Raw genomic sequence first — 25,532 nt, forward strand, 5'->3', positions numbered from 1 at the left:
TGGGACAGATATATACTTCCAATTCCTGAGCCAAAACTCCACCTACCGTATTTTCCGGCGTATAAGACGACTGGGCGTATAAGACGACCCCCCAACTTTTCCAGTTAAAATATAGAGTTTGAGATATACTCAACCACAGATTCTCCACCCGGCGTATAAGACGACCCCCGACTTTTGAGAAGATTTTCCTGGATTAAAAAGTAGTCTTATACGCCAGAATATACAGTATGTTTGTAATCAATAAAGTTTGTGGCTATTTCTAATCCAGATCATTGTCTGCTTGAGTTTATTCATCCAATCTTACATTTCGTCACAGCCCGGGGTTGGGGTGAAGGTACAATGCTGCAACTAATTAAATAAACAAATGAACTTCGTGGTGAGTCCCCCCACCACCACCACACCTTTTAAAAAAGCACTGGTCATTATTAATAGCAGAACAAAATAAAAAATAAACTAAGTTTGTTCTTGGCATGAGCTTTCGTGTGCATGCACACTTCTTCAGATACACACGAAAGCTCATACCAAGAACAAACTTAGTTGGCCTCTAAGATGCTATTGTGGGACAGCAGGTGGCGCTGTGGGTTAAACTACTGAGCCTAGGGCTTGCTGATCAGAAGGTTGGCGGTTCGAATCCCCATGACGGGGTGAGCTCCTGTTGCTCGGTCCCAGCTCCTGCCCACCTAGCAGTTCGAAAGCACGTCAAAAGTGCAAGTAGATAAATAGGTACCACTCTGGCGGGAAGGTAAACGGCGTTTCTGTACGCTGCTCTGGTTGGCCAGAAGCGGCTTAGTCATGCTGGCCACATGACCCGGAAGCTGGACGCCGGCTCCCTCGGCCAATAAAGCGAGATGAGCGCCGCAACCCCAGAGTCGTCCACAACTGGACCTAATGGTCAGGGGTCCCTTTACCTTTACCTTTAAGGTGCTACTGGAAGGAATTTTTCATTTTGTTTTGACTATGGCACACCAATACGGTTACCTACCTGTAATTATTATTAGCAGTACAAAAAAAGCTATTAAATTTCCTCCTGTAACAGGTAGGTAGCCGTGTTGGTCTGCCATAGTCAAAACAAAATAAACAATAAAAATAAAAATTCCTTCCAGTAGCACCTTAGAGACCAACTAAGTTTGTTCTTGGTATGAGCTTTCGTGTGCATGCACACTTCTTCAGATGACCTGTGTAGGCCAATCCAATCCATTGCGTTCATTCATTCTCCCGTTTAAAGGAAAACGCGCCCTCGCTCGAACGAAGGCGCCGCGCGGCCAGCAGAGGACGCTGCCTGGCGGGTTCCTTTGAGGCGGGCGCGTCGCAGCGGCGATTCTCCGGCGCCAGGGGGCGCTTCTCCCGGCTCCGTCGGCTTCCCTGCCGCTGCATTTGCAAAGCTCTCCCCCCCCCCCCTACCACCGCCGCCCGCCTCCCTTTTGTTGCCTGGGGTGCCTGGCTGCTATATAAGCGGCGGCGGGGAGGAGCCCGCAGCTCGCTGCTCCCGTCCGCGCGGCCGCCTGCTGCTCTTCGCCCCGAGACTCGCCCCGCCGCGCGGAGACGTCGCCCCGGCCGCCATGGAGATGAAGAAACGGCTTAACCTGGAGCTGCGGAACAAGAAGCCGGCCGAGGTGAGCCTTCCCTCCTTCCCCGGGCCCAGGCCCGCCTGCCTTCCCCCGCCTCCGGCCCGCTTCGCGCACACGTGTGCGCGGCCGACATGTTGGAGACGCGCGCCGCGCTCCTGGGCGCACAGAAACCCATCCTCGCCCTGCAGTTTTTGGAATGCCCTTTCCTATTTCTCCTCGCCTTTTTCGTTTCCTCCCCGATCCTTTACATCCCTGCCTCTTGGAGAGAGAAAAGGGGGGGCCTCGACCTATTTTTTTGCAACCCCTTTTAAGAACCTACCCCCCCCCCAAAAAAAAACAACCCAACAGCAACACATGCGCCGCTTTGCATTTCGCCTCTCCAAAAGCGTGTTTTTACGCACAAGATAAGTTTTAGGGGGTTCTTGGAACAGGCGGATTTAAAAATCAAATAATCAAATTGGGATCTGTTTTTTTGGGGGGGGGGTCTTGTCCCAACCCCTTGACTCATGTGTTTTGTAAATTTTCTGTGTGTGGGGGGGGGGAAATCTGGTTCCCCCTACATTCTTAATATTTGATTGGGGGGTTGAACAGAGGCCTACTTTGCTACTTCCTACGCCTAGTTGAGGGGTTGTTTTTTAATTGGGGGGGGGGAGAGGGATTGCTTGTTTCTTTTTGGGGACGGGGGAGAGAAAGAGAGAGCTTGGTGAGTGGGGTAGAGTTATGTGGACGCGGGGAGGGGGGGCCTTAAAAAATATTCCCACCCTAGGAATGTTGGAGTACGCATTTGAATGTTTTCCGGAAAGGTGGAGCGGAATAACCCCCACCCCAAAGGGAGAAGGAAATGCCCTGTAGGCCTTGGACCGCCCCCCTCCATCCCGGGAACGTGGAGAGTTGTGAACTGTGATCCTCCGGTTTCGTTTGTCCGGGCTCGTTTTACCCGGTCTTTAAATGATGCGTAACTAAAGCGCACATGGTGGGGTTTTTTTATGCAATCTTGGGTGGGGAGGGGGAGAGGAAGGATGGCGGCAGTTTCCTCCCTACCCATAGGCACTCCCCCCCCCGTAAACTGCTTCCTTGCGCTCTCCCAAAAGCACAATTTTTCTCTCCCCCCCCCTCCCGCCAGCTGCGCACGTGGAAACGCGTTTACTAAAAAAAAAACCTTGACGGTTATATATAGCTATTAGTGCTGGGAAGAAGGCGATCAGTGAGGGGAGAGTTTGTCTCCCACCCGCTTAATTTCCTCCTCCTCCTCCTCTTACCCCCCACCCCCCGTTTTATCACCTCGGGGAGTAGGAGGAGAAAACCACAGTGGAGCTTTTGAGAGCGCAGAGGAATGGAGGGGGGGGGGGTGGCGGCTGCGCGGCTCGCCAAAGAAGGCGCTGCTTTGTAAAATAAATAAATGGGGGGGGGTTGAGATTAAAATCTCAAAGAGTTTTTTTTTCTTGGTTTTGGGAGAAAGGGAAAGGAAGGGGATGTTGGGGAGGGGGGGGAGTGGATGCATGTCGAGCCGCGTCCACGTGTAGCTTTTTGGAGGAGGGGGGGAGGGATGGGGACTGGGTCAGGCAGGCGGATGGGGGGAGGCCAAGACGGAGCAAGGGGGCCTTTTATGGTTTGGGGGTTTAAAAGGGGTCATCCAAGATGGTCTAGCAGCAGGGGGGGAGCGTGGCTTGGGCGCGATGAAAGGCGGGTTGCGGGGTGTGGAGAGGTCGTTGACACACACACACACACACAAGAACCCATTGAATTTATGGCTGCACGCAGGAGCTTGGAGAGAAAGAGCTTTGACCCTGACTTGGAGGGGGTGGTTTCTGAAACTGCTGTTAGAAGTATTGCCGAACATGCACAAACACACAATCTGTGTGTGTGTGTTTGTGTGTGTACGGTTTTCTGTTCCATTTTGAGCAATGCTTTTAGTTGCAACCAGGGGCCAAGCTGACCCCATATCACTGAGGGTTGCTGGCCGCAGGTTGGATCGGCCACATTTTGGGGGGTGCATTTTGTGTGTGCAGGGGGGCTTGCCAGGTGTGGACACTGGGTCCCTCTGCTGTTGCTTCGCTTGGTCTGCCTGGGTTTCATGTGTGTTGCTGCCATTATGGGGGTTAAGCCTGCGCCCCCCCCCGCCTCTCTTGGGAGGAGCCAGGACTGCTGATGGCTTCGGCAGTATCATGGCTCCACCCCCCACGGCAAGGAACTCTGGGAATTGTAGTTCTGTGGGGGAAGGCTAGGGAGGGGATTATAAATGGCAGCTCTCCAGGGATCCTGTATGGAGGGGGCGGTTTCGAGGCGATCATTGTACCTGCGTTTAAGAATAATTTCGGCGTGTTGCATTTAGAAAACGCCCTCCCTTAAAAATTAAAAAGAGCCACGCTTAACTAGAAGAAGAAGAAGAGTTTGGATTTGATATTCTGCTTTATCACTACCCGAAGGAGTCTCAAAGCGGCTCACATTCTCCTTTCCCTTCCTCCCCCACAACAAACCCTCTGTGAGGTGAGTGGGGCTGAGAGACTTCAGAGAAGTGTGACTAGCCCAAGGTCACCCAGCAGCTGCATGTGGAGGAGAGGAGACGCGAACTCGGTTCCCCAGATAACGAGTCTACTGCTCTTAACCACTACACCACACTGGCTCTCTACATAAAACTTGAGTCAGGTCGTTGTCTGCATCTGCGGATGGGGGCAGCTCTCCAGCCGAGAGGCCTTCTTCATGCCTAGCCAGGGGTACTGGGGACCTTCTGCACTCCAAGCAGTTGCTCTGACACCGAGAACCTATGTGTTCATCGCAACAGCTTGATCCCGTTTGTTGAGACAGGGTGATATGGGGGGGGGGGGCAGCCTCCCAATTTGGTGGCTCTATTTGGTGTTACAAACTCCTGATATATAAGCTAATTGCCAAACCTGCACCTTAAAACCTATTACCAGGTGTGTGGAAATGCTTTTCCTTAATTCTCCCCCTGCAGCAAGGTGGAAACAAAATTAAAAATTAAAAAAAAAATTCTTTCCAGTAGCACCTTAGAGACCAACTAAGTTTGTTCTTGGTATGAGCTTTCGTGTGCATGCAGACTTCTTCAGATACACCGAAACAGAAGTCACCAGACCCTTATATATAGGGAGAGAGTGGGGAGGGGTATTACTCAGAAGGGTGGTGGGAATGGGGGATTGGCTGATAGGTGTGGAAAACCTGTTGGACTGTTAACCAGTCGGTCTTACAGGAAAAGGCAAGGGGTGAGATGGCTAAAGATAGCTTTGTCTTGATAATGAGATAAGAATCCAATGTCTCTGTTCAGACCAGGTCTCTCCATGGTTTTAAGTTTGGTAATGAGTTGCAATTCAGCAACTTCTCTTTCCAGTCTATTTCTGAAATTCCTTTGTATTAAGACAGCTACTTTGAGATCTTGTATAGAACGTCCTGGGAGACTGAAGTGTTCTCCTACTGGTTTCTCTGTCTTGTGATTCCCGATATCAGATTTATGTCCATTTATCCTTTGGCGCGGGGTTTGGCCTGTTTGCCCAATATAGAGAGCTGAAGGGCACTGTTGGCATTTGATCGCATACACAATGTTGGAAGATGAGCAATTAAATAGTCCTGAGATGGTACGTTTGATGTTGTTGGGGCCAGTAATGGTGTTGTCCGGGTTTACGCGGCAGCAAAGTTGGCATCTGGGTTTATTGCAGTCTCTGGTACCAGTGTCCATGTGTCCTGTAAGGTGTGTTCGCAATGACCTCAACTGTTCCATCTGTGAAATGGGGATAAGGATAAGGCCCCCCCGCTCATAACATCTGTGGCTGTGTCAAGACGCAAATAGGTGTCTATTGGACTTTCCCTCGTTCCATTTCCCCCTTTAGGGACTATTTGTCAAAAGGGGACACCGCAAATCGGTGCCAGTCTGAATTGGTCCAGGCTTTCAAGTTACTGAGAGCTAGTTTTGGGCTGCGATTCCTTTTTAAAATATATATATATTAAGGCGTTACATAATAAATTACAATAAAAAAACACAAACTGCAAAGCGGAAGAATACAAAGTCCTCTTAGGTAAACGTTAACTTCTCCCGCGCAGAAAGGGATGATAGCTCAGCCAGGTAGAGCCTGAGACTCTTAATCTCAAGGTATTGGGTTCGAGATCTTGCACAAAAGATTCCTGCATTGCAAGAGGTTGGGCTTGAGGACCCCTGGGGTCGCTTCCAGCTCTTGTTATACTATGAAACTTCCACCTCAGAGCTCCCCTTTGTTCCCCCAGCCTCATCCTGGGACACGGGTGGCGCTGTGGTCTAAACCACTGAGCCTCTTGGGCTTGCCGATCAGAAGGTCGGCGGTTCGAATCCCCGTGACGGGGTGAGCTCCCGTTGCTTGGTCCCTGCTCCTGCCCACCTAGCAGTTCAAAAGCACGTCATAGTGCAAGTAGATAAATAGGTACCACTCCGGCGGGAAAGTAAACGGCGTTTCCGTGCGCTGCTCTGGTTTCCGTCACGGTGTCCCGTTCCGCCAGAAGCAGTTTAGTCCTTGTCAGAGGACTGCCCTCGCCGGAAGGCAAGGAGTTGCCAGGGCTTCCCAGATGCTGAGCAATTCATCTTCATCCAGGGGGGTAGCAGTGATCCCTGTAGTGGGGAGGGGGAGATGGGGACAGGAAATAGGAGTCAGGGCTCTGACAGGGGAAGAGAGCCCTCGCACCAGGCAGAGGCTGGAAGAGAAGCACCCCTTCCGTCTCCCCATTTACGCAGGGGGGGGGGAGGCAGGGGTTCGGCATCCCAAGCCTTTTATGCTGGGCAAAGAACCGGAAGGGGTCGTTCCCGGACTCTGCCAAAGGATGAGCTGGACATCTTTTTCTTAGCTGCACTGTATATAATTGTGAGAGCTGGACCATAAAGAAGGCTGATCGCCGAAGAATGGATGCTTTTGAATTCTGGTGCTGGAGGAGACTCTTGAGAGTCCCATGGACTGCAAGAAGATCAAACCTATCCATTCTCAAAGAAATCAGCCCTGAGTGCTCACTAGAAGGACAGATCCTGAAGTTGAGGCTCCAGTACTTTGGCCACCTCATGAGAAGAGAGAAAAGACCCTGATGTTGGGAAAGATGGAGGGCACAAGGAGAAGGGGACGACAGAGGACGAGATGGTTGGACAGTGTTCTCGAAGCTACCAACATGAGTTTGGCCAAACTGCGGGAGGCAGCGGAGGATAGGGGTGCCTGGCGTGTTCTGGTCCATGGGGTCACAAAGAGTCGGACACGAATGAACAACAACAACAACAACAACAAAATATAATTGCACAATAAAGAAACCTTACAGTCCTGCTGGCCACTTGACCCGGATAGCTGTCTGCGGACAAACGCCGGCTCCCTCGGCCTGAAAGCGAGATGAGCGCCGCAACCCCATAATCTCTTTCGACTGGACTCAACCGTCCAGGGTTCCTTTACCATTTTTTTTTTACCTTTTAACCATCCTGGGAAGATCTTCCTTTCCCTGCCTCTCAAACACAGTCTTTCACCTGCATCTCCTTAACCCACACAAAATGCAAAAGACCCAGAGCAAAAGCAGGAATGGAAACAGCAGAGAGAGAAAAAAAAGAATTTCTGCTGATCCTACTAGCTGGGGTTGATGCAAAAGATTTAAATTGGATTTTAAGAATAAAATGCTTTTGCAGGAAAAATCTTTCTAAAGATAGCTTTCTATTTAAGTTACAATATAACGCAAAGGCTGTTCAACAGGAAATAAGGATTTGTTTTAAGTTTTTCATGTGTGCGAAAACTAAAGTCTTAAGTTGTTGCTTTTTCAAATTGTTTAACTACATCAGTTAACAAACATGGATACGTATGCTATAATGTTACTGTTTTAGTTAAATAAATAGTTTAAATTGATTTAAATAGTTTAAAATGATTATTTTTCTCCTTCCATTAAAGTACAGTATGGCAGAAAAATTGTCCAATTACAAACAGTTAACTTACTAAAATTCCCAATGATTCCATAATTATCTTTCTATGTAACCATAATACTACAACCAGATCGATAATTTTTGATATGACTGTTAAAAAAAGGACTCTGAAAAATTATTATTCCAAAAATGAAACCTTAATCTGGTTGAAAATATTAAAGATTTTATCAGTGAGAATGAGTCTTTCTGTAAGAAAGTGATTTAAATCAAGTCTTACTGACTAATGATTTAAATTGATTTTACTTAAATCAAAACCACTCTGCTTTTTACAGGTAGGTAGCCGTGTTGGTCTGCCGTAGTCTAAACAAAATTTAAAAAATTCCTTCCGGTGGCACCTTAGAGACTAACTTAAGTTTGTTATTGGTGTGAGCTTCTGTGTGCATGCACACTTCTTCAGAAAATTTTACAGTTTGCCCTGTGCTCCAGGCCGCCTTCCGCCTTCCCATGGCGCTAGTCCTTAGTGTGGCAAAGCAGAGAATGGGAACTGCATACGATTTGAGCCGTCCGCAAGCGTGCCTTCCTCTTAGCACATTTCTCCCTTGCGTCCTGAGTTCGAGTGTCTTCAAAACCCACGACGCCTTTGGCAAAGGCTGTTCTCTAACTGGAGCGCTCGCAGGCCAGTGTTTCCCAGTTGTTGGTGTTTATACTACCAGTACATTTTATTTTTTTATTTTATTTTTTTAAAGTAATCTTTATTGGTTTTATTTACACACATTAAAAAATATTTACAGTCTCATCAGTACAAATAAAAAAAGAAATAGAAAAAGAAAACAAAGAAAAAGAAAAACACGAAAAAAGGTTAAAATTGGTTTACATAACCACACTTCTCACATACATACAAATCTTCCGATCTTTCTTAATGTACTTTCATTACATCATTGTTTGCACAGTTTTGATCTTCATTTCTCATTTCCTTTATCTTCGATAGTATTCGAATATTTGTTTAATTACAAGTATCACTCTAGTTCTGCTAATATGGCCTTACTATTGCAATATATCCTTATGTGTTCTTTAAATATTTTCCATTCACCAAAAGTTTTCTGCGTCATTTCTCCCTCTAACTCCTCCTGTCAATTTCGCCAGCTGCAAATAATCTAACATAAGCATCTGCCACTCGTAAGATTGTCGGTACTGATTCGTTTTTCCACTTTCTAGCCACACAGTACTACCAGTACATTTTAAAAGATTTGCCTTGAGACAGTCTTTAAACCTCTTTTGTTGACCGCCAGCATTACGCTTCCCGTTTTTAAGTTCGGAATAGAGGAGTTGCTTTGGAAGACGATAATCAGGCATCTGCACAACATGACCAGTCCAATGAAGTTGCTGTTGAAGAATCATTGCCATGATAGGGTGCCGGCTTCCTTTGTTGTTGTTGTCCAGTCGTTCAGTTGTGTCCGACTCTTCGTGACCCCATGGACCAGAGCACGCCAGGCACACCTATCCTTCACTGCCTCTCGCAGCTTGGCCAAACTCATGCCAGTCGCTTCGAGAACACTGTCCAACCATCTCATCCTCTGTCGTCCCCTTCTCCTTGTGCCCTCCATCTTTCCCAACATCAGGGTCTTTTCCAGGGAGTCTTCTCTTCTCATGAGGTGGCCAAAGTACTGGAGCCTCAACTTCAGGATCTGTCCTTCCAGTGAGCACTCAGGGCTGATTTCTTTGAGAATGGAGAGGTTTGATCTTCTTGCAGTCCATGGGACTCTCAAGAGTCTCCTCCAGCACCAGAATTCAAAAGCATCCATTCTTTGGCGATCGGCCTTCTATATGGTCCAGCTCTCACTTCCGTACACTACTACTGGGAAAACCATCGCTTTAACTATACGGACCTTTGTCGGCAAGGTGATGTCTTTGCTTTTTAAGATGCTGTCTAGGTTTGTCATTGCTTTTCTCCCAAGAAGCAGGCGTCTTGTAATTTCGTGACTGCTGTCGCCATCAGTAACCCAAGTCCTCCCCTTCCCCGATCTCGACGTTGGGTTTGCTGTATCTGCACGGCTCTACCTTTCCAATGGGTTTGAAGGAGAAGGCAGGAAAGCAGCTTGGTTTTCGCAGTGCAAAGAATGCGGCTGCTTGTTGAGCCGTCTGCTGACGCAGCCGGTTCGGCGGCTTTGCTGCCGGCCAGGATTAGGTCACTCAGCCGTGATACCGTGCAGCTGACTCACCCAGGCTGTGGGGCTGCTGCGGACGAAGCTGTGTTCCCCCCTGCCAAGATCGAGTCTGTTTGCGTAGCCTGGTCTTGTCTTTGCCGACCTGCAAAGAGATGCCAGGGCGTTGAATGTTTTCCCAGCGAGCCATTTGTTGCCTTTGTCAGAAAGCAGCAGGGCGAGATGCCAGTAACAGCAGATTTCAGTAAGGACAGAGAAAGCTGCCTTAAGTTGGTCCATCTAATTAAAGGTAAAGGGACCCCTGACCATTAGGTCCAGTCGCGGACGACTCTGGGCTTGCAGAAGTTGTTAAAACCTTAGCCACGTGTTACCCGTTATTAAGTTTTTCTATGAATTAAGTCTGCCATTCAGTAAGGGCCAAAAAAAAAAATCCCTTTGAGAAGGGATTTGGTTATATTAGATCATGGGTAGGCCAGATCCAGCCCAATCGCCTTATAAATCCGGCCCTCGGACAGTCTGGGAATCAGCCTGTTTTTACATGAATAGTATGTGTCCTTTTATTTAAAATGCATCTCTGGGTTATTTGTGGGGCATAGGAATTTGTTCATCCCCACCCAACCCCCCCCAAAAAATATAGTCCGGCCCCCGACAAGGTGTGAGGGACAGTGGACCGGCCCCCTGCTGAAACTGACCCCTGTATTAGATGTTTTCATGTGGTGCAAACCACTTTCAGATATCTCTCCCCCCCCCCGGCTTTAAAATATAAAGCAGCATAGAAATGAAATGAACAATAATAAATTTCATTGAGAAAGAGAAAGCCACCTAGACAAGCCATTGTGGGGACCCACAGCCTAGGTTTAAAGTGCCATTTGGCCTACATATCTTTGTAACACTTGAGCACAGTTAATTGCGTATTTATTCAAACTCCAATTAAAACTGTGCATTGGGAGATAAACTCCCAATGTTTGATAATCAGCTTAAAAACGTGTGGGGGATCTTAGAGCTTTTGTGTGTTTTCTGGGAGGATGTTCTCGAAGCGACTGGCATGAGTTTGGCCAAACTGCGGGAGGCAGTGGAGGATAGGGGTGCCTGGCGTGCTCTGGTCCATGGGGTCACGAAGAGTCGGACACGACGGAACGACTGAACAACAAAAAGAAAACCCACAAAACTCCTTATTCCTTGCATCGGGGGAAAAAATGGCTGTCAGTTCCAAAACTTCATTGCTAGAGTCCTTTTGCAGCTCGCGGCCACCAGGTGGCTCTGTGAGCTTGGCTGAAAATATATTCCTGTACCAATTAAAAACCTTTTTTTTTCTGGAGATTGATGGGTTGGGGTTGACGAGTGTGTGTCTTTTGTGAGGGGGATGACAGGTTTCGTACAGGGTCCCCTAGCTCCTCATCCTTAGCACAAAGGACTGTTTCATTTGCCGATACAGTTCTTTCCAAACACCCAGAATCTTTTCTTAGTTAGCGTGAGTTTTATCTGCGACTCTTTTAACGACGGCCCTGCGAGGCAGGCCCTCCCGTTTACCCTCGTAATTAAACGGGGGCCCTCGTTATTACACGTGAGAAAAACCGAAGGCGAGGCAAATCTTTCCTTTCCGAAGGCTAAAAGCCTGAAACATCTCTCGTGACGAAGGTGTCGTGAGAACACTGGGTCCGCTTCTTGGAATCGGTAGCTGGACTGGGTTCCACACGGTCACACAAACACAGGGCCGGTGCTAGGGTTTTTTGCGCCCTAGGCGAGATCACCTCCCCCCCCCCCCGGCCAATTGAAGGAAGGAAGGAAGGAAGGGTGAGAGAGGGAGGGAAGGAAGGAAGGAAGGAAGGAAGGAAGGAAGGAAGGGTGAGAGAGAGAGAGAGAGAAGGAAGGGTGAGAGAGAAGGAAGGAAGGGTGAGAGAGAAGGAAGGAAGGGTGAGAGAGAAGGAAGGAAGGGTGAGAGAGAAGGAAGGAAGGGTGAGAGAAAGAAGGAAGGAAGGGTGAGAGAGGGAGGGAAGGAAGGGTGAGAGAGAGAGGGAAGGAAGGAAGGAAGGGTGAGAGAGAAGGAAGGAAGGGTGAGAGAGAGAGAGAAAGAAGGAAGCAAGGAAGGAAGGGTGAGAGAGAGAGAAAGAAGGAAGGAAGGAAGGGTGAGAGAAAGAAGGAAGGAAAGGTGAGAGAGAAGGAAGGAAGGGTGAGAGAGAGAAAGAAGGAAGGGTGGGAGAGAAGGAAGGAAGGGTGAGAGAGGGAGGGAGGGAGGGAGGGAGGGAAGGAAGGAAGGGTGAGAGAGAGAGGGAAGGAAGGAAGGGTGAGAGAAGGAAGGAAGGGTGAGAGAGGGAAGGAAGGAAGGGTGAGAGAAGGAAGGGTGGGAGAGAAGGAAGGAAGGGTGAGAGAGGGAAGGAAGGAAGAAGGGTGAGAGAGAGAAGGAGGGGGAGGGAGGGAAGAGAGAAGGAAGAGGTGAGAGGGAAAGAAAGGGGGAAGGGGTGAGAGGGAGAAAGAGAGACAAGGAAGGGGTGAAAGAGAGGGAGGAGGGAGGGAAGGAGAGAGAGAGGGAAGAGAAAGAGGGAGGGAGGAAGCCTTCTCTTGTGAGAGGCGGTGGCAGGATGAGCGCCCCAAGAGGAGCGCTTTCTGGGCGAACACTTAACTTCCGAGTTTGCGGTGTTTGGGTCCCAAGTTGTTTTGAGTACCGAGGCGTTTTGAGAACCAAGTTACCGCTGTATATATCATTTACTCAGAATTCCTTTTTATCATTTTGCAATTCCATCACCGTTCTTTTTTCCCCCGAAACCCTTCCCAGGTAAAGGAGTTGGTTCTGGACAACTGCCGCTCCGACGACGGCAAGATCGGAGGGCTCTCCTCCGACTTCGAAAACCTCGAATTCCTCAGCATGATCAACGTGAACCTTCTCTCCGTCTCCAACCTCCCAAAACTCAATAAACTTCGCAAGGTAAGCTGCAGGACAGGGCAAGCGTTGGCGTAAAGCTCCAGGCATATTTCCAGGAACTGCCATCTTCCCTATACAGGCATACCTCTGGTTGCGCTCGCTGCTGGTTGCGCGTTTTCAGGATACGAATGCGCCGAACCTGGTTGTAAATATTAAGATTATGCTAGCAAGAATGAGTCTTTCTGTAAAAAAACAACAACACAAAACGATTTGAATCAAGTCTTACTGACTTAGTGATTTAAATTGTGATTTAAATAAAATCTACCCGGGGCGGATTTTTTTTCTACAAAGAAAAGGATGCACTTTGGGGGGGGGGGCTTGCAGGGTTTCCCCAAATTTGGGTCTCCAGCCGTTTTGGGGACTACAATTCCCATCATCCTTGCACACAGGGATGATGGGAGTTGTAGTCCAAAAAAAAAAAAACAGCTGGAGGCCCAATTTTTGAGGGCAGACCCTGGTTTAAACAACAGGCAGGTAAGAGGCAACACGGCAAAACTACGCATGGCTTGGGGAAAGTGTGGAGAAAAGAGGTTTTCCTCCCTAAAACTCGCAGACAAGGAACTTTGTTCGCGGAGCCCATCGTTAAAACTGTGGAACTCCTCGCTATGCGACGCCTGAAGCTTTTTCCGTTTCTCCCCTCCGCAGCTGGAGCTGAGCGACAACAGGATTTCCGGCGGCTTGGAAGTCCTTGCCGAGAAAACTCCAAACTTGACACACTTGAATCTCAGCGGAAACAAAATCAAGGATATAAACACTTTGGAGCCGCTGGTGAGTAGAAACGCTTCTCTCGAAGGGCTGGAGGAAACGTTATATATGGGACGCGGGTGGCGCTGTGGGCTAAACCACGGAGCCTAGGGCTTGCCGATCGGAAGGTTGGCGGTTCGAATCCCCGTGACGGGGTGAGCTCCTGTTGCTCTGTCCCAGTTTAAAGGGTAAAGGGACCCCTGACCATTAGGTCCAGTTGCGGACGACTCTGGGGTTGCGGCGCTCATCTCGCGTTACTGGCGGAGGGAGCCGGCGTACAGCTTCCGGGTCACGTGGCCAGCAGGACTAAGCCGCTTCTGGCGAACCAGAACAGCGCACGGAAACGCCGTTTACCTTCCCGCCGGAGTGGTACCTATTTATCTACTTGCGCTTTGACGTGTTTTCGAACTGCTAGGTGGGCAGGAGCTGGGACCGAGCAACGGGAGCTCACCCCGTCATTGCGGGGATTCGAACCGCCGACCTTCTGATCGGCAAGCCCTAGGCTCTGTGGTTTAACCCACAGCGCCACCCGGGTTTATGCACACTTATTTTCTCCCAGTAGCAAATCTGTGGCCGGTGAACCAAGGGGTTAGCAATTTTGGTGCAGCGTTCTGCGCTGACTGCAGCTCCCGGCTCGGATTTGCTGAGAGGGGGGGGGTCATGGGATTATGCCCCCCCCCCGTGCGCCCGGTTCACCTCCAGAATCTCCGCAGAAAAAGCTGTCTCACCTACGAAGTTTGGACCTCTTCAACTGCGAAGTGACTACGCTCATCAGTTACCGGGACAGCATCTTCACCCTCCTCCCGCAACTCACTTACCTCGACGGCTTCGACACGAACGATAAAGAGGCGCCGGACTCCGACCCGGAAGTGGACGGGCTGGAAGACGAGTACGACGAGAACGGGGAAGGTGAGACGCGAGGAAAGGGGGCTTTGGGGTTTTCGGAAATCTGAACGCGCGCCGTAGACTCCAATGCCACGTGGATTTTTCCTTTCGTTTCGCCAACCCTGTTTCCCCACAACTGTGTTTTTTTTATTATTCTTTCCCTTTTGCTGCGCCCTAGCTTCCATTCCTTAGTCCAGGCACCCTTGACCTCTGCCCCCCCCCCAAAATGCTTTGGGACTACAACTCCCATTATCCCTGGCTAACAGGACCAGTGGTCGGGGATGATGGGCATTGTAGTCGCAAAACGTCTGGAGGTCCGAGTTTGGGAGTACCTGCCTTACACCATAACAGTACAATAATCTAAACATCAGTCATTTAAAAGCTTCCTTAAACAGATGCCTTCTAAATGTCAGGTAGCTGTTTATTACTTTTGACATTGAGGGCGTTCCACAAGGTGGGAGCCACTACCGAGAAGGCCCTCTTGCCTGGTCAGTTGGCCTTAACAGCGAACGTTACAATTACATTTGAGAAACAGGAACGCATTTTTTTGGTTATATGGAAAACAAACCCGCTTTGTAATGAAGTCTTTCCTTTTGTGGTGCTGTTTCTTCCCCCCACCCCGAGCCCTGGAAACAATTGCCAAAAAAAATAAAATAAAAAGTAGCCAGGAAAAGGCTTCCGTTCTTCCACGAAACCCTTCATCCTTAGGTTCTCTTGTTTTTAGCTGCTAACCTTGCCCATTTCTGTGCATCCGGCAGACTTTGAACTTCCTTTCTTATTGCAAGATACAGATCGGTGTGTAACTCTTCAAAGGGCGAAATTTTTAACTTCTGTTCTGACACATAAGCGACGTAATGGACTGCTGTTTGGAAAGTGAAATTTCCTTATAATTCCCATCTTCATTAAGGCTTTTGTTGTCATTAATTTTTTTAATTTGATGTGTGCGTTCGTCTTAGTATTGTTTTATATGAGCTTGAAGCTGAAATAAAGTGATTGATTTGCCATTTCTGCACCGACCCATTGTTTTTACTTGGTGGGAACAACTTCCTCCTCCTGTTTTTTGTGCATGGAGAATCCCAGCCGCTTTAATAAACTGCTCGGTTGTCTTTTTTGGGAACTTCGGAACCGATTATCCCTGGGAGAAAACCTTCACGCAAATCGGGGTTTGTTCTCTTTGTTTTTTTAACGTGTTGTGGCGGCAAGAATCCTTCCTCTCCCCCCCCCCAAAAAAACTCCTTTTTGGATCTCTCGTGGAATATCCCTTCCGCTTTTCCAGAAGGCGAAGAAGAAGATGAAGAAGACGAAGAAGAACTCGACGAGGATGCAGTCGACGACGAGGAGGATGAAGAAGATTTGGATGGGGAAGAGGAGGAGGACGGGGTTGACGATGAAGTGAGTTTAATAATAATAATAATAATAATAATAATAATAATTAATAATAAAACTTTATTGCAGCTATAAGCTCATCCATAAATAGACACGCAAATCATACCTGCCTTACAGTCCATGCAAAAACAGCTGAAATAATTACATTAAAATAGAAACAATAACATAAAATATTTACAATCAGGAGAAATAGATATAAATCCAACCTATGATACTATCATCAGTTATAGGCCCAAAAGGGGTGGAAAAGAACCATTAGGATTCCTGTAATGGGCCATTTCGCCTCTTACGGTTCAGAACCGAAGTCAGATACCTTGCCACTTGCAAGGTTACCGCTGGGGTAGAATCCTGGAGTAAAAGGGTAACCTGGATCTCAGCTGGAAGTCCAGAGAATTTTTGGGCCAGTGGGCTCAACAAATTTCTCCTGACATCACCGTATAAAGGGCAGATAAAAAAACAATATGCAGGAGGGATTCCCTCGACAACTCATCACACGAGCATAAATCTGATACACGGCCCCTAGAGAATCTATGTGACATGACCCCAGAAGGAAAGGCATTTAAATAATAACAATATTCTTTTCCTCTCTATGGCTACCCGGGAGAGCCTGCTAAACCCAGAGATCAAACCGAAGAATGCATGCTCTTACCATATTCTAAAGGGGGACGCAAGATGCTGGTCCTCATTGTTGTGGTTAAAGAGTTGTTTCAAATAGGGGTGGCACTGTGGTCTAAACCACAGAGCCTAGGGCAGGGATCCCCAAACTAAGGCCCGGGGGGCCGGATGCGGCCCAATCGCCTTCTAAATGCAGCCCGCGGACGGTCCGGGAATCCGCGTGTTTTTACATGAGTAGAATGTGTATTTAAAATGCATCTCTGGGTTATTTGTGGGGCATAGGAATTGGTTCATTTTTTTATTTTTATTTTCAAAATATAGTCCGGCCCCTCACAAGGTCTAGGGGACAGTGGACCGGCCCATGGCTGAAAAAGTTTGCTGACCCATGGCCTAGGGCTTGCCGGCCGATCAGAAGGTTGGCGGTTCGAATCCCCGCAATGACGGGGTGAGCTCCCGTTGCTCGGTCCCTGCTCCTGCCAACCTAGCAGTTCGAAAGCACGTCAAAGTGCAAGTAGATAAATAGGTATCGCTCCGGCGGGAAGGTAAATGGCGTTTCCGTGCGCTGCTCTGGTTTCGCCAAAAGCGGCTTAGTCATGCTGGTCTTTTCACCCAACGTTGGGGCTCGAAACCCACGACCCTGAGATTTAAAGTCACATTGGGGTCTGTGGTGGGTGGGGTGGGGGTGGGGGTGGAAACAGATTTCCTGGGCACCCGCTTTGAATTTCTTTCTTTGTTTTTTAACGGCCAAGTGGCTCCCCCCAGAGTGGAACCCCCCCCCCCCCCCGAGAGAGACTCTCCTGGTGCCATCATTTCATGTCTTTAGGCACCAGGCAAAAAAACAAATTCCTCTTTACCCATTAAATCAGGGGTGCCCAAACTTTTTTTCAAAGAGGGCCACATTAAATTGGGGGCTGGATTAAATCGACGGCCCCCGAAACAGACTTGGTACATGCCTGCATTAAAAAGAATCCTAGAATCCTAGAGTTGGAAGAGACCCCAAGGGCCATCCAGTCCAACCCCCTGCCAAGCAGGAAACACCATCAAAGCATTCCTGACAGATGGCTGTCAAGCCTCCGCTTAAAGACCTCCAAAGAAGGAGACTCCACCACACTCCTTGGCAGCAAATCCCACTGTCCAACAGCTCTCACTGTCAGGAAGTTCTTCCTAATGTTTAGGTGGAATAAACTGTGGCCTGTGAAAGTGTGGGACAGAGGGCTGTTGTTAACCATTATTCTTTTGCCTTCTGTTTGTCTATCAGTATGCTTCTTCATTTAATTTATTACTATTGACGTTCTGTAATGTGCTTTTAATGTTGCGCACTGCCCTGGGATCTTTCGACAGTGAGAGGTTTATAAATTGAATTAATAATAATAGCTGAATGGGCACAGGTTAAATTTGTGGAATTTGCGATCTACCTGCTTGTGTGCACTCCTCGGGTGAGGGGGTGTTTTTTGGTGGGTGGGGTGGCGTCAAGCTGAAAATCCAACCTCATAGAGGGATGCCAAAAGTTAGGGGATCAACTAAGATGGGCATCTTAAAAACTTTCTGCTCCTCTCTTGACTTCAGGAGGAAGAGGAAGGCGAGGATGAAGATGACGACGAAGGTGAGCCTGTTGAAATCAGCGCTCCGGTCTCTGAGTGATGATGGAGAGCCTCTTGATCCCAAAAGGATAGTTAATCCGAGGGCTAGTTAGGTTAATAAAAATACATATTTTTTTTAAAAAAGGGCTGTAGCTCTGAGCAAGCCTCCCATCTCCCAGCCTCCTGTCTGTATCACAAACAGCACTGGCCTACCTTACACACCGGTGGCTGTGGGTTAAACCATAGAGCCTAGGGCTTGCCGATCAGAAGTTTGACGGTTCGAATCCTGCTCCTGCCAACCTAGCAGTCCCAGCTCCTGCCAACCTAACTGTTTGAAAGCATGTCAAAGTGCAAGTAGATAAATAGGTACCACACCGGCGGGAAGGTAAACGGCAATTCCGTGCGCTGCTCTGGTTCGCCAGAAGCGGCTTTGTCATGCTGGCCACGTGACCCGGAAGCTGTACGCCGGCTCCCTCGGCCAATAAAGCGAGATGAGCGCCGCAACCCCAGAGTCGGACACAACCGGACCTAACGGTCAGGGGTCCCTTTACCTTACAAGATTGGCGTGCGGAGTGCGCCCGTGAAATAGCATGGAGCATCACTCGGGTGGTTTTTAAGGCATGTGCGATGGATGCAAAAGTTAAAATACTAGGAGATTAATATAACGCCGGCTTCCTAAATTGCTTGTCTAGAGCATTTCCAGCAAGTGCTTGCTAGCTTTCAATAGGCATTGAGTTCCAAATTTTAGCCCCGGCCTTGTTCTTACAAATACGGAAGAAAGAAATAATTTTGCCAGGAGTGCGGATTGCTGTTGGTTTTTAAACCTGTATATTTTTTCTCTCTTCCCCCCCCCCCCCAAAAAATCAGATCTCCCTCAGGGCGAGAAGCGGAAACGAGAGATTGAGGACGAGGGGGAAGACGACCCCGACGAAGATGATGACGACGAAGAAGACGACTGACCGCCTCCTCTTCCTCGTAGCCAGACGATCCGTTTTTTTTTACGGACTGTGACTTTCCTGGCCCCTGCTGTTCCGCAAGTGAGACTGTGACGACAAAATTTCTTCCTCTCCCGCCCTTGTGGGCCCCCACCCCACCCGCTCTCCAGCCCCCCGCCCCCCACAGTTGCTTCCGGGCCCAGCCACCCACCCCTTTGTATCGCTGCGACATCCACAGTATATTTTTTTAAAACGTAGAATACAGTTTAGGTGTTTCAGGAGACGTCGTTGGGTGGCTGCCCCCCACACTCCCCCCCCCCGCAACCCCAGAAAATGCGCACAGTTTTTCTCCCTCCTCCCCAATACCCCAGCCCCTTCAACTCCCCCCTATTTTTGGGTATTTTGTGACCAAAGGCTTCTCGAATCGGATGGTGAGTCGGGACAAGCTCCTTTCCGCCCCTCTTCCACGCCGTTTGCCCCCCCCCCTTCCCCAAAAACCACAAGTTCTCTGCTCTGCCACTAGGGGGCAGGGCTGGGACGCACGACCCCCCCCCCCAAAAAAAGTGCTGTTTTGGACCCAGGGCGGAGGCGGAGTTTTTGGAATTGGGGTGCAGTGATGACGACGGCCGACGAGTTCTCCGGCTGTCGTGGCAGATTCCCAACCACCCCGGATACCGTTCCGTTTTTCCAACTGTCTATATCTTTCTTTTTGAGGAAAAAAAGCCTCTTTTTAAAGCCAGCTGATGTGCGGTTGTTGGGCCAACACTTTTTCTTTTGGGGGGGGCTTTTTTTTGGTTGTGGTGTGTCCCTGTAGCCCCCCCCTTCCTCTGTTCTGATATTCTTTCCCCAGTTGGGTTGACTTGGCGTTACCTAAGACCTGCGGGGAGAATTCCTTGTTAACTGTTCAGGTTTCCAGTTTAATCCGAGGGGCTGCTCCCTGCTCCCTGATGGAGGTCTGCCGTATTATTACAGAGCTCACTTTTCTTCCCCCCCCCCCCCCCGGTGGGGGCTTGAATCGCAGCCCCTGCTCTGTAACCTTAACAAGGCGAGTGGTTTGGAAGAAAAACAAGAGTCGCCATCTTCCCGACTCCTGTGTTTTGTTTTGTTTTCCATTTTTTTCCTTCCCTCCCCGGTTTTGGAAATTCGACGCGAGGCTCCTAACTTGTAAGGGCTGCACAAAAACAGGACAAAAATGGAACGGAGAGGACAAGAATGAACAAAGAGCGAACCGAAACCGTGCTGCATAAGTCACTGGCAAATCATACACGGCGTTTCGTTTCGGCGCAGTGGGATTGGAGCGTACACAGACCACAAAAACCTTCCTTTAGATTCGAAATAGTTCCTGCCTGTGTCGGCAGACGGCGATATTTCGTTTGTCTCTCTTCTCGGAGGGAATGGCAGCAGGGTGCAACAAGGTTGGTGGGGGGGCCGGTCTCAGGGTCCCGTCTTCAGGGCTGGGGGAGGCGATGGCAGCTGCACATCTGGGCATGGCGTCGGGGCCTAGGAATGAGGTTGGCAATAAAAACCTTACAACATGGGGGGGAGATGGGTTCTTCCCTACCGAATCCCGGATCTTTGCTGTGGTGGTGGGGGGGGGGGAGAGCTGGATTGCTGGAGATTTTGGGGTTCGGCATCTTGTCCCAGGGCAGGTGACACCATCTTTTCACCCCCCCCCCCAAAAAAAACAACCCACCACCACCACAAATAAATTAAGAGTTCTGTTTCCACTGCCCTCACGACAGAACGTGGTTTTTTTTCTGAGTTTTTAAGATATTAGCCCTAGTTCAAAAGCGAAACCCAGAAATGAAGATTCCCCTCACCCCCCTTTTAATTTTGTGCGTGCGGGTTTTTGTTGTTGTTGTTCTTTCTGGGGTTTTCCGGTCCTTTTATATATATATATATCTCCCTTTTTGTTAAGAGAAATTTGAATAAGACTTTTAATAAAAGAATTCAGTTTTTAAAAACCAACCGTTGGCAACGTACCGAGATCTGCTTCCTTTGGTGTCTTGTGTTTCCGGGGTGGGGGTGAGGGGGGCGCAAAGCGTTTCATTTCACAAAACAAAAAAAATACTGCTTACATTTGAAATGGAGGCTTAGCAGGTCAACCAGAAAGGCAAGAGTTCGAAAGAGATACAGTTGGTACCTTAGTTCCAGAAGTCCGTTCCAAAACCAAAGCGTTCCAAAACCAAGGCGCGCTTTCCCATAGAGTTAGTGCAAAATGGATTCATCCGTTCCAGACTTTTATATTAAAACAACCCCTAAAACGGAAGTTGAATTTTGCTATCTAACGAGACCATCGATCCATAAAATGAAAGCAATAAACTATGTACTGCAGTCACACAGTCCCATCAATCAGCAGCTGAACTGGGTACCACACAGCCCCCAAAACAAAACGCAAAAAGCAAAAACAGACCTCAGCGTAACACTCAAAACGGGCCACATTCTGCTTTCAGAGCTCCCGTTGCTCGGTCCCTGCTGCTTGCCGATCAGAAGGTCGGCGGTTCGAATCCTGCTGCTGCCCACCTAGCAGTTCGAAAGCACGTCAGAGTGCAAGTAGATAAATAGGTACCGCTCCGGCGGGAAGGTAAATGGCGTTTCCGTGCGCTGTTCTGGTTCGCCGGAAGCGGCTTAGTCCTGCTGGCCACATGACCCGGAAGCTGTACGCCGGCTCCCTTGGCCAGTAAAACAAGATGGGCGCCGCAACCCCAGGGTCGTCCGCCACTGGACCTAATGGTCAGGGGTCCCTTTACCTTTAACTTACAAGATTGGCGTGCGGAGTGCGCCCGTGAAATAGCATAGAGCGTCACTCAGGTGGTTTTTAAGGCAGCTGCGATGGATGCAAAAGTTAAAATACTAGGAGATCAGTATTTTACTAATCCCTTTGGCCAGTAAAGCGAGATGAGCGCCGCAACCCCAGAGTCGTCTGCTACTGGACCTAATGGTCAGGGGTCCCTTTACCTTTACCTTAGCCCAAGACCACCACCCCAAAACATCATACATACATCACAGAAGGGGCAGAATCCTGTCTGGCAGGAAACCTGTTAATGGGTTTACCTAGGCAGCCTGGCCATTCTTTTGTGATGATAAATACTTAATTCCCGAGTCCAGGTCACACAAGCTCACCCTTGTTGTTGTTCAGTCTTGTCCGAATCTTTGTGACCCCATGGACCAGAGCACGCCAGGCACGCCTATCCTTCACTGCCTCCCGCAGTTTGGCCAAACTCATGCTAGTCGCTTCGAGAACACTGTCCAACCATGTCATCCTCTGTCGTCCCCTTCTCCTTGTGCCCTCCATCTTTCCCAACATTCAGGGTCTTTTCCAGGGAGTCTTCTCTTCTCATGAGGTGGCCTATTCATACCCAAATGTGCCCTTAAGGCAGGATTTGTGAGCACAGAGACAATGGGCAGGCTTTTCCCATTTCCATCCAAACTGCAAAGATATATTTGAGGTCACCGAAAGAGTCAAAATGGCGTTAGGGCTGTTTTCCTGTACTGTTTCAGACATGTGGTTTATATATTTATGTATGTGTTTGCCCGGTACGTTTATGAACATTTATTTTATATCTTAGACCTTATAGTTCTCATAACAAAGGGATCCCCAAGAGTAATCTACTGCAACCCCCTGCAATGCAGGGATCTCTGCTAGAGCATTGTTGATAGACGGCCACCCAGCCTCTTGCTTAGAAATTTCCAGGGGTGGTGAAAATTAGGCAATTGTTCCGTACATGATGCACCTTTTAATTCAAGTTACAGGTAGGTAGCCATGTTGGTCTGCCATAGTCAAAACAAAATAAAGAAAAAATTCCTTCCAGTAGCACCTTAGAGACCAACTAAGTTTGTTCTTGGTATGAGCTTTCGTGTGCATGCACACTTCTTCAGATACACATGAAAGCTCATACCAAGAACAAACTTAGTTGGTCTCTGCTACGAGAAGGAATTGTTTTATTTTATTTTAATTCAAGATTTTTAAGCAATGTGGACTAATCTCAGAGAGGGCCTTGAAATTTGGGGCTTCGTTAATAGTTTCATAGCAGATCTGCCCCTGGTTGTAACGGGGTTTTGCGAAATGTGTGATCACACTGCCCCTTTTGTTTGTCGTTCAGTCGTGTCCGACTCTTCGTGACCCCATGGACCAGAGCACGCCAGGCACGCCTATCCTCCACTGCCTCTCGCAGTTTGGCCAAACTCATGTTGGTAGCTTCGAGAAAACTGTCCAACCATCTCGTCCTCTGTCGTCCCCTTCTCCTTGTGCCCTCCATCTTTCCCAACATCAGGGTCTTTTCCAGGGAGTCTTCTCTTCTCATGAGGTGGCCAAAGACTCCCTGGAAAAGACCCTGATGTTGGGAAAGATGGAGGGCACAAGGAGAAGGGGACGGCAGAGGATGAGATGGTTGGACAGTGTTCTCGAAGCTACCAACATGAGTTTGGCCCTTTACCCATAGTCAAAACAAAACAAAATAAAATAAATCCTTCCAGTAGCACCTTGGAGACCAACTAGGTTTGCTCTTGGTGTGAGCTTTCGTGTGCATGCACACTTCTTCATAGAATCGTAGAATCATAGTTTGAAGAGACCCCAAGGGCCATCCAGTCCAACCCCCTGCCAAGCAGGAAACACCATCAAAGCATTCCTGACAGATGGCTGTCAAGCCTCCGCTTAAAGACCTCCAAAGGAGACTCCACCACACTCCTTGGCAGCAAATCCCACTGTCCAACAGCTCATACTGTCAGGAAGTTCTTCCTAATGTTTAGGTATGTCTTCAGATATGTCTGTTTCAGCAGCGATATCGTAAAAGCCCCCTTTTGTAAGGTCGTGAATTTAAGCTGTGCTCTTAACTTTTCACTGTCAGAACATTTGGGGAAAGTGCGGCTTATATTCAGGCCAATACGGTATATTGTAGAGAAAGTGAATGAAGCTTTTTCTTTCACCCGAGATGCAGGCAATATTTTGTGCACAAGAGGGCACTGTTGAATTTTAACAAGCCTCTCTTCCACCCATTGCAACGAAGGGCTGCAGCTGGAGCGGTGGGGGGGCGGTCAGAGCCTTTCCTTGGCGTGCAGAAGGTTGTCTGTTCAATCCCCGGTGTTGGCTGGGAAGGTCGCCTGCCTCGAACCGCATTGCTGCTGCCAGTCCGTGCAGGCAAAGCTGAGCTAGGTGGAGAAACAGTCGTTGCACACAACACGGCTGGGTTTTCTTTCTGCAAGCTGCAGTATCTCTAGCCTCCTTGGCTGCACGGACGATGCCCTTCTACGTATCTCCACAGCAGCGCACACAGCTTGCGAGGAAGAGGGAACTGAGATAAAGAATTGCTGCTGATTCAGGGCCAGCCAGGTAGATGTGCCATTTTTACAAAGGAGAGAACAAGTCCCTGTCCGCAAGGGGCCTACAGTCAGCAGCTAGAAGGGGAGTGAAATTGAGACACTTTTCTTCAAATGCTGAACTGAAATCCGCCCTCCTGCCAATGCAGCACTCTGGGCAGCTTTGAACATATGTTGTTGTTGTTGTTGTTCAGTCGTTCAGTCGTGTCCGACTCTTCGTGGCCCCATGGACCAGAGCACGCCAGGCACGCCTATCCTTCACTGCCTCTCACAGTTTGGCCAAACTCATATTAGTAGCTTCGAGAACACTGTCCAACCATCTCTTCCTCTGTCGTCCCCTTCTCCTTGTGCCCTCCATCTTTCCCAACATCAGGGTCTTTTCTAGGGAGTCTTCTCTTCTCATGAGGTGGCCAAAGTACTGGAGCCTCAACTTCAGGATCTGTCCTTCTAGTGAGCACTCAGGGCTGATTTCTTTGAGAATGGATAGGTTTGATCTTCTTGCAGTCCATGGGACTCTCAAGAGTCTCCTCCAGCACCATAATTCAAAAGCATCCATTCTTCGGCGATCAGCCTTCTTGATGGTCCAGCTCTCACTTCCGTACATTACTACTGGGAAGACCATAGCTTGAACTATACGGACCTTTGTCGGCAAGGTGATGTCTTTGCTTTTTAAGATGCTGTCTAGGTTTGTCATTGCTTTCCTCCCAAGAAGCAGGCGTCTTCTGAATACACACCAGTCGGGACTTTTGAATTGTGCCGTCCTGTCTCCTATCAACCTCTCCTCTGGACTAAAAATAAATAAATACCAGGTTCCTTCCAAGTTCCATCCTACGATTTTTGCTTTCCATACCTCAAAACCCACTCCAGATTATTGGCTGGGATTTTACCCAGCCTTTCCACCAAATCTCTAGATTTGTCGTCAAGGTAGCAAAGTGCCTTTGCAACAGTAATGTTAACAATGAGGACTAGAAGCTTGCTTGTTAGGCACAGATGGGTGGGTGGATAAACGGAACCCTCCCAAACGCCCCTGTTTTCCAGGGACAGTCCCAGATTTACAGCAGCTGTCCCGGTTTCTGATTTGATCCCGCTTTCCCTTAGGATGCCCCTGTTTTCATTGGAGGGTATGGAGTTATCTGACCCCCAAGCCACCTGAAGGCATATAGGGAAGTTTTTTAATGCTTAAATTTTATCATGCTTTTATATATGTTGGAAGCCACCCAGAGTGGTTGGGGCAACCTAGTAATAATAATAATAATAATAATAATAATAATAATAATGGTGATGAAATATATCACATCCTAAAGCAGAGGTAGGCAAGCTAAGGCCCGTGGGCCGGATGTGGCCCAATCGCCTTCTAAATCCAGCACACAGGATGGTCTGCGAATCAGCGTGTTTTTACATGGGTAGAATGTGTCCTTTTGGGGACCCAGGTGGCGCTGTGGGTTAAACCACAGAGCCTAGGGCTTGCCGATCAGAAGGTCGGCGGTTCGAATCCCCGCAATGACGGGGCGAGCTCCCGTTGCTCAGTCCCAGCTCCTGCCAACCTAGCAGTTCAAAAGCA

At 48.7% G+C, this 25,532-nt stretch overlaps 1 protein-coding gene across 1 annotated transcript; it reads left to right on the forward strand.

Moving 5' to 3' along the window:
* Window positions 1-1,443: 1,443 nt before the first annotated feature.
* On the forward strand, window positions 1,444-18,936 carry LOC117039583 (acidic leucine-rich nuclear phosphoprotein 32 family member B-like). The gene is made up of 7 exons (XM_033136744.1): window positions 1,444-1,613; window positions 12,364-12,513; window positions 13,156-13,278; window positions 13,968-14,163; window positions 15,416-15,531; window positions 17,707-17,743; window positions 18,588-18,936. The coding sequence occupies exons 1-7, from the start codon at window positions 1,560-1,562 to the stop codon at window positions 18,677-18,679; spliced, it is 768 nt and encodes a 255-aa protein (XP_032992635.1). The 5' UTR covers window positions 1,444-1,559; the 3' UTR covers window positions 18,680-18,936.
* Window positions 18,937-25,532: the final 6,596 nt, after the last annotated feature.

Source organism: Lacerta agilis, chromosome 18 (genome assembly GCF_009819535.1).
Source record: "Lacerta agilis isolate rLacAgi1 chromosome 18, rLacAgi1.pri, whole genome shotgun sequence".
NCBI classification, from domain to species: domain Eukaryota; kingdom Metazoa; phylum Chordata; class Lepidosauria; order Squamata; family Lacertidae; genus Lacerta; species Lacerta agilis.

What these genes read in the sequence shown, in the direction of transcription:
- LOC117039583 (XM_033136744.1), top strand. Translation starts at nt 1,560, where the DNA reads ATGGAGATGAAGAAACGGCTTAACCTGGAGCTGCGGAACAAGAAGCCG. An exon ending in AGGACGGGGTTGACGATGAA is followed by an intron (nt 15,532 to 17,706) that starts GTGAGTTTAATA and finishes TCTTGACTTCAG; the next exon opens with GAGGAAGAGGAAGGCGAGGA. An exon ending in GGATGAAGATGACGACGAAG is followed by an intron (nt 17,744 to 18,587) that starts GTGAGCCTGTTG and finishes CCAAAAAATCAG; the next exon opens with ATCTCCCTCAGGGCGAGAAG.